This window comes from Pseudopipra pipra, chromosome 25, assembly GCF_036250125.1.
Source record: "Pseudopipra pipra isolate bDixPip1 chromosome 25, bDixPip1.hap1, whole genome shotgun sequence".
Lineage (NCBI taxonomy): Eukaryota > Metazoa > Chordata > Aves > Passeriformes > Pipridae > Pseudopipra > Pseudopipra pipra.
In genome coordinates this window covers 1,088,267-1,101,407 of record NC_087573.1, presented here as the reverse complement: position 1 = coordinate 1,101,407, position 13,141 = coordinate 1,088,267, and the positions used below count along the sequence as shown (strand labels likewise).

Sequence of the window (13,141 nt, the reverse complement as noted above, 5' to 3'; positions counted from 1 at the left end):
GGGGGTCAGCCTGGGTCTCTGCCACCCACGTGTCTCAGGAGCTCTGGCTTGTTTTAGGGCTCCGCTGGGAGCCCTGAGAGGTGCAGGTGGCTTGTGTAGATTTTGGGATTAGGGTCAGGACTGCGGCCTAAATCCACAGGGATGGTAATTTGTCAGAGGACGTGGCCGGGCTGGGCGAGGCCGCGCAGGGCGGTGCTGGTGCACGGGTTATTGGTGCTTTATAGAGGCTGTGGTTGCCCCATCCCTGGAAATGTTCAGGGCCAGGTTGGACGGGGCTTGAAGCAACCTGGGCTAGTGGAATGTGTCCAGTGTGGAACAGGATCTTTAAGGTCCCTCCAACCCAAACCATTCGAGGATTCTCTGCAACCATTCGAGGATTCTCTGCCAAATCACCTGGGCAGGGGCAGAAGGAGGAAAAGATGGGGCAGGTGACCATCTCCAGTGTCCTCCTCCCCCACACGGGGGTCCTGTCAGGGCTGTCCAGCCAGTGCTGTCACTCCCCAGGGTCCCTTTAAGGTCTCAGATGTGCACTGGGACGTTCATTCCCTGTTTGGCTTTGATGGGAGGTTGGTTTCTGCAGCTTTATCTCGGCCCATTTGCTGCAGTGGACTTTGTACCCCCGGGTGGTGGTGGGCCCCCCCCCTGCCCTGCACTCCCCCACTCCTCCATCCCTCCACAGGGCAGGAGGGTTAATGGGCAAAGTCCTCGCTGGGAGACACAGGGGCTGAGTGCACAGAGGGGTCACTCGGGGCTTTCCCAGGTGGGATCAGCCACTGCCCCGTGGGAACATCGCCTGGGTGCCAGGTGAGCCCACACCTGCACCAGGTGTGTGTGAGGGGCACGACACCAGCCTGAGGGGTCCCTGCTGCTGGAGCACCGTGGGGTGACCAGAGTGTGACCGGCAGCATGTCTGGGCCCCATCTGTGTCCCATCCCAGGCACACGCCCTCCATGGGTGTTATCGTTTATTAGATCACATCAGGAGTCCTGGGGCTGAGTCGGGATCCTGCAGAGCCTGGCCCTGAGCAATCAGGTGCCCATCGAGGTGGTCTGGGGGTGTGGCCGGCTGTGGGACCCCAGCACTGAGCTGCCATTGCCTGCACTGGTTCAGTGCTCCGGTACTGGTGGGGCTGGGAACCAAGGGGCTGTGACTGCTTAAGTGCCCCCAGCAGCCCCTCCTGCCCCCTGACCCCCTTTCACTGACCCCCCTTGAACATCCCCCTAACCCAGACCCCTCAAATCCCCCTTCACTGACCCCCCTTGGGCATCCCCGCAACCCAGACCGCCCGAATTCCCCCGCACTGACCCCCCAGCACCTCTCCCGTCTCGCACCCCCAAAATCCCCCCCAATGACCCCCCAAACCTCTCCCCTCGGCTCCCCTGGCCCCGCCCCCTCTGACCACGCCCCCGCTGGCCCCGCCCCTCCCGCCCCCCCTGGCGCCCCCTGGCGGCCCCGCGGCGCTGCGGTGTCGCTGCTCCGCCGGGCCCGGCCCGGCCCCGATCGCTCCGGGCCCCGAGCGGGGACCCGGGACCCGCCGGGCCGGGCAGGGCAGGCAGGGCCGGGCCGGGCCGGGCCGGGCCGGGCAGGGCCGGCCAGAGGGCCCCGACACGCTCCAGGCCCCGGCAAGGGGGCCCCGGGCCGCAGCTGCCGGATGGCGGAGCCGGGCAGCGCCTCAGGTACCGACCGGGCATCGCCCGCCGTCCCCTCCCCTCGTGCCCCCCGGGGTCCCCTCGTGTCCCCTCCGCACCCTCTGCCCCGGGACTCGCCCCTTCCTCAGGCCCCCCGTTCCCACGGGCTGTGCAGGCCCGTCCTGCTCCCTCCCTCCCCTTCCTCACCCTCCCTCCCCTTCCTCACCCCTCCTTCCCCTTCCACCATCCCTGTCCTCCTCCGTGCAGCCCCTTCCCCGTCCCTGCAGCCCCTTCCACCTCTCTCCATCTCCTTCCACCTCTCACCATCCCTTTCCTCACCCCCCATCCCTCTCCTCCTTCCTCCAGCCCCTTCTCCTTGCCCGTGCCCCCCGTTCCCTCGTCCCTTCCAGGAGGGCGGTGGGTCTGTCCCTGCCTGTCCCAGGGGGTTGGTTTGGGACCAGCTTTTCCACACAAGGCATCCCTGTGCCCCTGGGCAGGGGGAGGTCGGGGTGCCCTGGTCCTTTGGGATAGTGGGGACTCTCTTCTCCAGTCCTGGGTTTAAGAGAAGGGCTTGGAGGAGGGTGAAGGCACGAGGGGCTTCTGCAGGCTGGGGGGGTTTGGGAGGAGAGGAACAACCTGGCTGGGAATTCGGGAGAGGTGAGCTGTGCTCCTGAGAGGAGGCCAGGCAGGGCTGTGGAGGTCTGAGGACGATTTAGGTTTGGATCCTGGAAGGTGGGAGGCTGGATGGGGCTGGTGGTCTTAGGAGGGACACACTCCTGCTGCAGGGAAGCGTGTTGGGCTCTTGGAGTGTTTGCTTTGACTGGCTGAGGCTCTGAACTGGCAAACAGGTGTTGGAAAGGTGTGTTGGAAGTGCTGAGACTTGGGAGCCCCAGTCTCTGTGTGAAAGGGATGCTCCTGAAATATTCACCACTGAGAAGCAGTGGGAAGCGCCAAGGGAGTGTTCAGGGAGCTCACAATGGTTTTTTTTCCTCATTTGTTCAGTTCTCACCATAAAAACTGCTCAGGATAAGCCACAGCACTTCAGCCTGACCCCTCACAGCTGCAGGTGGAGGAAACACCAGAGGGAGAGAGGATAAAGAAGAAAGAGGGGACAGATTCTGGCATGGCAGGGGGAGAGGTTCCCAATGGCCTGTGCCTTTCATTTACTGCTCTGGTGCCAGGCTGGTGATCCTGGGGGCTCAGATGGAGGGACCACGAGCTGCTCTCACCAAGGGCAAACATGGCATCATCCCGTGGAGTCCTTCAAGTTTCCAGAGTCCCTGCCCTGGGGTGGATCTGGAATCCCTTGAGTTTCCACCAGAGATAGCAGTATTTCATATTTCTCACTACTGGTGAGAAAGGCAGGAGTATTTCTCACTGCTAATGCACACAACTCCTGCCTGTTTGATACCTGCACTGATGGTGTCAGATATCAGAGCTTTAGTGTTTTCTGGCATTAGTTACTTTTCATACTCCAAAGTAGAACAGCTGCTGGTTCTCTGACCCTGAAGGACCTTCCCTCCAGTGAAGGCACCTTCACATTCCTCAGCAGCAGCTGCCTGTGGTTCCCTGTGTCCTCACCACCCTCAGTTTTACTGTTGTGTTTTATTTGCCCCACTCCTGCAGGATCCCAAAGCCAAGAAGTAAAATATCTCTTATTTAATTGCTTTTTTTAGCTGTTCATTACGTATTTTTGTGCAGAATTTTCTCTATTGATATAAATGCAGGTAGTCAATTAAAAAAAAACCCCAAACATCTCCCTTCCTTGTGATATTTGAAGGGGACTTTAGTCACACCCCTACCCCCATCCCCTGCTTTTTAGTCTTTCCCGGTTTTATCATTTATTTAATTGTGTTTTCCTTGTCAGGTGGAAGATGGGACCGGTTCCCTCGTGTTTTAGGTGAAACCTGGTGACCATGAAGTCCCGAGGGAGATAGAGGGACAGCAGTGGGAATTCCTTCTCACTCCTCTGAAAAAATCCAACAGTTGCCTGATGGTAAGAAAGCCGTTGCTTTTAATTAGTGTTATATTTACAGTGCTCATTAATCAAGGAACAGATTGAAGAGTTTCAGCTCCAAACCCAGTGGGATGGAGGAGGACACAGCTGTAAATGCTGCATGTCTGGAGTGGGTGGGAGGGTTGGACTGAGAGCCTGACTGTGCTGTGGTTTGTGCCCTCTCCCCAGGGATTGCCCCTTTGGCTGGCGTCATGGGGAGCTGCTGCAGCTGTCTGTGCACAGACAGCATCCCAGACAACCACCCCACCAAATTTAAGGTAAGTGTTGCACCTTCAACCCCGTCAGAGAGTCTGTGACAGCTCCAACTGCTGGCAAAGCCCAGCGTGGGCTGGACTCGGGCAGGAGAGGAGGGAAAAGCTCTGCTCCTGCACACAAGTGTCACTTGAGAGGATTTGAAAATGTGTTAGTTTTGGTTTGGGTTTGTTTTCCTTTCCTCAAGGAACCTCTGCTGCAAATGTGTTTGTATTTGCTGTGGAAATTGCCTCTGCTTGGGAAATGCAAGGAAATGGGGGACTGGAGAGAAACCTTTTATTGCTGAGGGCTGTGTTCCAGAGCCTGGGCTCAGACACATCAGCTGAGCTGCCAAGCTCGCAGTCTCCAGGGCTGACAGCTCGGCGCCTGCTGCCAGCCATGAATCCCTGCTCTCAGCTGGGAAAAAGGCATCAGTACATGGGGGGAATCCATGGAATTACACTGCTTGGTGGGTGGGCTGCTTTGGATACCAGTTGCACTGGTGAGGGGCACCTGCAGTGCTGTGTCCAGTTCTGGGCCCCTCAGGACGACATTGAGGGGCTGGAGCGTGTCCAGGGAAGGGAAGGGAGCTGGGGAAGGGTCTGGAGCAGCAGGAGCAGCTGAGGGAGCTGGGGGGGCTCAGCCTGGAGAAAAGGAGGCTCAGGGGAGACCTTCTGGCTCTGCAACCCCCTGACAGGAGGGGGGAGCTGGGGGGGGAATCGGGCTCTGCCCCCAGGGAACAAGGGACAGGAGGAGAGGGAACGGCCTCCAGCTGTGCCAGGGGAGGGTCAGGAGGAATTTCTGCCTGGAAAGGGTGGTCAGGCACTGGAAGGGGCTGCCCAGGGAGGTTTGGAGCCCCCACCCCTGGAGGTGTCTAAGGAAGGACTGGACATGGCCCTCAGTGCTCTGGGCTGGGGGACAAGGTGGGGATGGGGCACAGGGTGGACTCGATGATCCTGGAGGTGTTTTCCAGCCTCAGTGGCTCTGGCATTCAGAGTTTGCTGCCGTGGGCTCCGCAGGTGACGAACGTGGACGATGAAGGGCACGAGCTGGGCTCTGGGATCATGGAGCTGACGCAGCGGGAGCTCATCCTGCACACGCACAAGCGCGACGCCGTCAGGTGGCCCTTCCTGTGCCTGCGCCGCTACGGCTACGACTCCAACCTCTTCTCCTTCGAGAGCGGCCGGCGCTGCCACACGGGGCAGGGTGAGTGTGGCACTGCCTCCTGGAGGCAGCAAGGCTCAGCCTTCTGTTCCCAAACTACTGTCCCTGGTCAGTCAGCAGGTTCCCCTGCAGCCCCTTGCCCAGGACACCACAGTGTGTGTGTGCACATCCAGTGGATGCTCCTGGTTCAAACACCCACAAGACAGCGTTGGGGCCCAGGGCCTGGGCATAAATCTGGTGGTCTCATTTTGCTGGTGCATTGGTGCTCATGAGGAGGTTGCTGAAGCATTTCTGGGGTGTATTTAATGCCACAGAGGTTGTTACACTGCCAGTGCTGTGCTTTGGTGCCAAAGGACGCCCAGCTGGTAGCAGGACCTTCCTGAGGATCTGGAAAGCACTTTTTGCAAGACTGAAGCCGTTAAGCATCTTTTAACTCAGGATAAAGCAAAAAGGGCATCTCCCACACCTTTTTCCAGGTCCCTCTTAGGACTGTTTATTCCACAGAGCACGTTGATTTGGGCACATTTTGTTTTCCTTGGTGCCTTCCCCCTGCCTTGGTCAGTGCTGGTTGTGCCCAAAGCTTTGCATTTGGGGTCTGGCAGCACTTTGTAACAGCGAGGGAAAGGAGTCCTACGTTTCACTGATGTTATGCATGGGGATGCTGTGCATGGAGGAGGGAAGTGAGTCACCCAGGAGTACATGCCAAGTCATCAGCAGCACTGGGAATAGTCTCCAGTTTTACAATGGTGCCTGTTAGTTCCTTTACCAGTCTGTCTCTCTTGCTTTTAAAGAGCTGAACATTTTCTTGGCATCTGCATCCCCGGGAAAAAAAAAGTTGTTTCCTCATTCTAACAATGTGTTTGTAAACTCCTTCGTATCCAGAAGGACTCACATGAGTGTTCAGGGTCTGTGCAAATCTGCAGTGGCATATGCTCCTTTTTAATATTTATTTAAGTGGGGGTTCCCTCTCCTGGAGCCATGTGCTTATCAGTGGTGGGAGACTGGATTCTGTTTTGCCTGTTGCAGGGTGAGGATCAGTGATTACAATTGAATCCAGTGATTAAAATTCTGCCCCATGTGTGGCTTGCTCTGCTCAGGTCCAGGCAGAGGTGAAGAAGCAAAGCTCTTCACATACTACAAAATTTGTAGCCGACACTCATCAGTCTCAAAGCAGAAATGAGAGGGATGATGTGTTTTGATGAGTTTTCTCCCTTCCTTGTAGGATTTTACTCTGCTTATTGATTTTATCTGGAGGACTCCTTCCTGATGCTGCTTCCTACCTGACTCAAGGCAGATCCAGCTGGTTTTTTTGGCCAGAACCTTGCAAACCTGGTTCTTTGGGAGCAGCCCTTGTTGCCATGCCATTCCTGTTGCTATGGCTTTGTGTGTGTGTGTGTGCCAGCCTGGGATTGGTTACTGGTCTGGGCTGCTCCTTTGGGGAGACACTCTTTAGCTCCAGGGATTTTTAAAAGTGTGATGTCCTTGTCCCTCCCTCACGTGCACACACCACAGGGCCCAGTCCAGCTTGGAGGAGGCACTGCCCAGCCTTTCCCTGGCACTGAGGACTGCACTGGGTGCTGGGGGAGTTCACACAGGTCAGAGGTGAAAGAGGACCAGTTCACCTGTCCCTGCACACCTGTGGGCTTGGCTGTTGTCAGACAACACAATGCTGAGGTGTCCAAGGCCAGGCTGGATGGAGCTCTGAGCAACCTGGTCTAGTGGAAGGTGTCCCTGCCCATGGAGGGGGTGGAATGGATGAGCTTTAAGGTCGCTCCAACCCAAACCATTCTGGGATTCCATGATTTCTGGTGATTATTTCATGAATAATCCACCAGTTGTTGGTTGTTTTCCTGCGGCTGTGGGTTGATTGTGTTAAGCACAGCAAAAGCAACCAGAATTCCCTGTTTGTTTAGAGCCAGGAATTCCTGTACTCCTGTAAAAGCAGGATCACTTCCTTGCTCCTCTGAGCCTCCTCTCTGTCACTGCACAGGGATCTTTGCCTTCAAGTGCTCCCGAGCAGAGGAGATCTTCAATCTGCTGCAGGACCTGATGCAGTGTAACAGCATCAACGTGGTGGAGGAGCCTGTTGTCATCACCAGGAACAGTCACCCCACGGAGAGGGAGCTGGCCCGGACCCCCCAGGCCCCCAACAGTAAGACCCCTCAGTGTCTGGGGAGGAGTGGGGGGCACACAGAGATGGGGTGATGTCTGCAGTGCTCCCATCAAACTGCCCTGTGCAGCCCAGGGGTCTCTCCCACGTGCTGTCCCATGTCTTTTTGGCCACGTGTACCCCATGCAACACGTTTATTTAGAGGCCCCACTTGTTCCTGTGTGGAATTTTGTTTCTGAGGAAACAGCAACAAAGCCCCCCTTCAAACAGCCCCCTGAGCTGTCACCCCTCAGTTGGGTTCTACTGGGCCACTACCAAGTGGCCTTTCCTAAGTAGCACCTACAAAGGTCAGGTGGTTTCTCCATGAAACCACCTCTGGAATAACTCAGATTGACTCAATTCCTGTCTCCATGAAGTTTTAAATGAGGTTTAAACGAGGCCCTGGCCCTTGTGTTGGTGCTGGGTTCTTCGTGTTGGGATCTCCCCCAGGCAGGCTGGTTCTGCCTTCCAGGGTGCAGCAAAGTGAAATAACTCTTATTTTGTACCAATCTAATGCTCCTCTGCCTTGATCCTCTCCCAGGTCTGGGGTACACCGTCCCAGGATTTCCCAATGGATTTCACAGCTTCCCTGGAGAAAGCCTGTCCTGTTCCTCAGCCCGGCACCCCTCAGCGAGCAGCCTGAGATATTCCTCCCTGGGGGAAGACTCCACTCATCCCCTCCTTGGGCCTGAGGAGCAGGTAAACCTGCCTGTCCTAAACTCTGCTGGGTGCAAGCAGCTGGTTTTGCTCTGCAGTTCTGGGTTTCTCCCACTCAGAGCTCAGGGGATCCTCACACCTTGTCATTCCGTTTTTCTCTTTACTTCCTTTTGCTCTTGGAGGCTCCTGCTCTCTGACACTTCACTAGAACATCAGCCTGGCAAAGCCAACTGAGTTGTCCTAAATCCACTGGTATTTGGGTGGCAACTATGTGTCAGCTGTCACACAGCCCCTAAACTGGTGTGCAAATGCACCCCAAATTCAGACCCATTTTATTTTCATTTTTGATGTTCGGATCTTTGTTTTAAGTTCTAGAATTTAGGATTTTCCCCTGCGAAATCCAGCTTTGTCTAAACCATCCCCCAGGAGGCCTGGGTAGGTGTGAGGGCTGCAGGATCCCCGTGGGAGCCACTTGAGGAAATATTTTGCAAGTGGCTTTGCTTTTTGCTCGGTGCCACATGCATTGAGCGTGACACAGACAGAATTCCAGAATCACAGGGGTTGGCAAAGACCTCCCAGACCATCAAGTCCAACCCGTGCCCAATCCCTACCTTGTCCCCCAGCCCAGAGCACTGAGGGCCACGTCCAGTCGTTCCTTGGACACCTCCAGGGGTGGGGACTCCAAACCTCCCTGGGCAGCCCCTTTCAGTGCCTGACCACCCTTTCCAGGAAGAAATTCTTCCTGATGTCCAGCCATGTGGACACATACATTATGTGTCTGCAGCTGGACTCCTTTTTGTCTCTCCTCCAGCCCACAAATCCTAAAATGGCTTTTGCGTTTTGCTTCCCAAAACCTTCTCGACTTACGAAATTCTTCCATTCTCCTCCTGCTTCATCAGCCACTGATGAATTTTCCCCTCCTGGTGGTTTCTCAGCTGCTCTCGGCTGCTTTGCTCTTGCCTCTGCTCTCTTCTCCTTTCACTGTCCCTCTGCTTCTCTCCTTGCAGTCCCACACCTACGTGAACACGGCCAGTGGGGAGCAGGAGCCGAGGGGCCGGCACTGTATGCACTCCTTGCCTGAAGCCCACCCTCCTTTCCCCCCTAGGAACCACAGCTGCTCCCTCGAAGACCGCAACCCCCAGGTCTTCCTGCAGCCAGGGGAGGTTAAATTCGTGCTGGGTCCCTCCTCCGGCTCCCGCCGGGTGTGCCGGCACCCCCGGGAGTGCGGGGGTCCGCTCTGCCCCCCCAACAACAACAACAACGAGTGCGAGGGGGGTTGTCCCTCGCCCCAGTGCGTCTACGAGAACCTCAACGGGCCGGTGTCCGGCGGCAGCTCCTCGCGGTGCCGGGCCGGGCTCTCCGGGCTCTCCGGGCTCTCCGGGCTGTCCCGGCAGGACGGCGGCCGCTCCCGGCGCCGCTCGGCGCTGCTGCACTACGAGAACCTGCCGGCGCTGCCCCCGGTGTGGGAGCTCCAGCCCTCCCGGCGGGACGAGCCCCCCGCGCCGTCCCCCGGCGGCTTCTCGGAGGCGGGCGAGGAGGCTCCGCTGCAGGGCCGCCCCACGAACTCCCGGCGCAGCGCCCTCCTGCCCCGGCCCCGGCGCGCCCGCCTGCCCGGCGTGTTCGGCTTCGAGCTCCTGCCGCGGCCCCGCGCGGAGCCCCCGCGGCAGCTCAACTACATCCAGGTGGAGCTGGAGGCCGAGCCGGGCGAGGGGCACCGGGAGCCGCCCCGTGTCCCGCCGCCCGCCCCGCCCGGCGCCCGCCGGACCGACTCGTACGCCGTCATTGACCTCAAGAAGACCGCGGCCATGTCCAGCTTGCAGAGGGCCCTGCCCAGGGACGACGGGACCTCGCGGAAAACGCGGCACAACAGCACTGACCTGCCCCTCTGAGGGGCCCCCCAAGTGCCAGCCCCGCGTCGCGGCTTCGGTCCTGCCCCTCGGTGCCCTGCCCGCCGTGACTTCCATTCGCCATTGCCTTCTGCTTCCCTGCCTGCCCCTTCCCTGCAGGCACGGCGAGGCTCCTGCAGCTGCTGTTGAGGCTCGTCCGTCTGTCTGTCTGTCTTACCCCTCTCTGTCTCTGTGTCGTTCATTTTTGAAGCCTTGTGGGATATTTGACGACTCGGAAGGTTAAATCTTGGGCAGGAGATGCCAGGAATAACACTGTGGCACTGTGTGGGCACAGACTCGTGTGGGTTAGGGCAGTGCCAGGGCAGGGCAGTGGCAGGGGGGAGGCCTGTTCCCAAAAACGAGCTGCTTTAGGAGCTCCACTGCAAATCCAGCCTGTTCCCTGTGGATTTGACACCTGAGGAGAGCTCTGCAGCCAGGCCACTCCAAAGTCGGGACCTGCCTTGTGTTTTCCCTGGTCCCTGGTGATGAGGGAGCTCATGCCGTGGCCTTTCCACCCTCACTGTTAACCTGTTTTCTTGAAGCTTTTTATACTTCTGTCCTTTTCTCAGATTCAATTTAAATTGGGCAGCTGAAATTAAATGAGGAGGACAGAGAGCCATAGGCACACACTGTGATCACAGAAACCTGATTTCCTAAATCCTAAAATTCCTTTTCCTGCTCTAAAAGAGGAGGGAAAGGCCACAACCGTGAGAGAGATTTGAGGTTTGGTGTAGAAAACTTCACTTGTGCCATACCCTGGTGTGCTTTTGAAGGGTTTTTTTTGGCAGCTGCTCAGAAGTGTTGTCGATTTATTTATTTGTTTACCTATTTATTTATGAAATGCTCCTTTGCCTCCCAGTTAATTGCCAAACTGGTGCCAATATGAAGCGTGTGCTCGCTGTGGCTCGCTCCGGTCTGGGGGACAGGTCTCAGAAGAGGTTGGTGGCTTTGCTGAGACACCAACTGGGGAAAAAAAGCTGGGGAAAAGATCATCTGGGAATCAAAAATGCATTAACCGGGCCTGACTGTCACAGGTGGGTGGGAAATGGTATGGGAGCCGTGGGAGTGGGAGCGGAGCCGCCGGGCAGCCGAGCTTGGAGTGGTATCAAAGTCGGTGCCTCCACCCACGTGCCTGGCTGGGCCTCGAGGAATCTCTGTTCAGTGTTGTGAGTGAATGTGCAGTTTGTTTCCTGCAACTACAGACTTGGAAGGGCTAAATTTTGGGTAAATTTTGTGGCCTTTGATGTGGATCTTTGTCTTGGTACCGGGGCTGGGCTGAGCTGCCTCTGCGCGGGGTCTCTGCTCCTGTCCTGCTCCAGGATGGCCCCCGAGCCCTCTCTGCGTGTCCTGCTGCAGCTCAGTCCCTCCCTGGGTTACTCTGTGCCTGTTTCAGTGGAGAGAAGTGCTCTGGGATGCTCTGGGTCCCTCCTCCCTGCTGTCTGTATCCATCTTCCTCCTGGCTCGGGAGCTGGATCCAGTCTCAGCGAGGGTCTCTCTCCCTGCAGAGATGTTGCCAAACCTTGTGTTCCCCTTGTCCTAGATGTTTTCTGGTGTTGACGTCCGTGAAAGAGGAAAGACCCCAATCATCCAGTTCCAACCTGCTTCTGAGGGCCAGGAACTTGATTTCCAGATTTTGGAAGTTCAGCCTTTTTGGGTTTTGGTGCTGTAATGTCCTGTTGAGCCGTGACCCTGTTGGGAGCAAGGACGTGTGATCCAAGTCTGAGTGATGCCATGTTTGTGTCGCAGAACGTGGAGTTCTTGGCTTGCTGTTGCACTATAAATTCCAAGTGTGCCACATGCTTAAATTCACTGGTTTTGTTTTTATTTTTGGAAGTCCTTGTGCTTGTCTTCCATTCTTTTGTCCACCCCAACCCTCGTGTCACTTATAACTGAAAGGAAACCCAAGTAATATATTTTTATATGTATAACAAATGACTTTATTTGAAGGAAAAAACAACCCCCCAAGTAATGTATCCCCCTAAATCCAGCTTTCATTTAGGGAAGTGAGAGAAGAAATTGTTTATATCTATATATATATATATATAAAAGTTAACTGCGTTAAGCTTTAAATAAAGTATTTAAATAAAGAGTTTCTGAGCTGTCAATGTCACCCTCTGAGAGAGCACCAACAACTCCCCCTGGAGCCTCTGTATGAACCTGCCTTTCCACTGCCTGGGCTGAGAAATGCAAAATACTTATTCCCTTTTTCCCCAGAAAGGGAGGTGAGGATGAAATGCAATGAGGATTTCCATGGAGGAGGAGGTGAGGATGAAATGCAATGAGGATTTCCATGGAGGAGGAGGTGAGGATGAAATGCAATGAGGATTTCCATGGAGGAGGAGGTGAGGATGAAATGCAGTGAGGATTTCCATGGAGGAGGAGGTGAGGGCCCTTTCCCACCCCCACGGGGGGTTTGCAGGTGGGTTGAATTCCAGGGAAGGTGCCAGTGGGTGGCTGTTTGTGCCTTGGGTGGCAGCAGCTGAGGGCTGGGGCTGATTTTGGGTGCTGCCTGTGGCCACCAGCCTGGCCACGTGTCCCCGAGGCTGGGATGAGGCTGCTGTGAGGGTCTGTACATCTGTGAGCTCCCAGGAGCAGGGAATTCTCCCTGGTGTTCCTCAGAAACATTGAGCTCCCAGCTGCAATCCCATTTCAGTGGTTCCCATGAGCTTTGTGTTGGGAAATCCAGCTTGGATCGTTTGAACTGCTGATTTTCATGTCCTCCAGGTCTAGGTTGTCCCACTTGGGCCTCTCTCTCCTCGTTGGCAAATGCAGTGCTCCCAAAGGGCGCTGAAAGCAGCAGTGCCAGGGGGATTTGCTCACACAGAAATACGTGAGGGCTGTTCTCTGACCTGTCCTTTATCCCAGGTACACCAGAGATGCTGCACCTCTTGAGGGAGGGAGGAGAATTTCCTTGCCCTCAAAGATGAGAAGGCATGGAGCTGATGTTGGCTGCATCCACTGCTTCCCTGTGGAGCATCCTCTGCTCCATCTCCCCCTGTGTCCTCCCGCTGGGGCTCGGCTCTGCTGGCTCAGCAGGCTCTGCTCCAGAGGTATCCCAAGCTCCCCGGGAAGCTTTAGGAATGAAAAGCCGGTCACAGCTCATTGTTCACAGTGGGTTGTTCCATGTTTAAGCCGTGGAAGTGTCGTGCAGGCAGCTGGGAAGGCAGTTGGCATTTATGGCTTTCGGGGTGCACGTGTTCACATCCCAGCCATTCTCCCACTTTTTTGTTTTTCTGGAAAACTTCCCAAGAGCTGTGTCTGCATTAAGTCGCCGGGACTCTTTGAGAACTTCTTCATATTCGGTTTTCCAGGTGGTGTGAAAGTGCAGGGAAGGACAGGTGACACATTTGGGATTCTCCCGGCGCGGTGTCGCAGCTTCCTCTAGTGGCCGCGGGGGAAACGGTTCCAG

General features: G+C 56.2%; 1 protein-coding gene across 2 annotated transcripts; it reads left to right on the top strand.

The window, feature by feature from the left end:
* The first annotated feature begins 1,472 nt into the window (after positions 1–1,472).
* On the top strand, positions 1,473–11,821 carry FRS3 (fibroblast growth factor receptor substrate 3). 2 transcript variants are annotated; one of them, XM_064636052.1, is made up of 7 exons: positions 1,473–1,676; positions 3,496–3,613; positions 3,814–3,902; positions 4,896–5,082; positions 7,031–7,192; positions 7,731–7,888; positions 8,854–11,821. In XM_064636052.1, exons 3-7 carry the CDS (start codon positions 3,837–3,839, stop codon positions 9,733–9,735), a joined length of 1,455 nt encoding a protein of 484 aa, XP_064492122.1. In that variant the 5' UTR covers positions 1,473–1,676; positions 3,496–3,613; positions 3,814–3,836; the 3' UTR covers positions 9,736–11,821. The 2 variants fall into 2 exon arrangements, with proteins under 2 accessions (XP_064492122.1, XP_064492121.1); XM_064636051.1 differs by having other exon boundaries at positions 3,496–3,624.
* The last annotated feature ends 1,320 nt before the right edge of the window (positions 11,822–13,141 follow it).

Bases quoted from the DNA above. Each gene is read 5' to 3' on its own strand.
- FRS3 (XM_064636052.1), top strand. From the start codon at position 3,837: ATGGGGAGCTGCTGCAGCTGTCTGTGCACAGACAGCATCCCAGACAAC. The intron at 5,083-7,030 runs GTGAGTGTGGCA...GTCACTGCACAG, and splicing joins GCGCTGCCACACGGGGCAGG to GGATCTTTGCCTTCAAGTGC. The intron at 7,193-7,730 runs GTAAGACCCCTC...ATCCTCTCCCAG, and splicing joins GACCCCCCAGGCCCCCAACA to GTCTGGGGTACACCGTCCCA.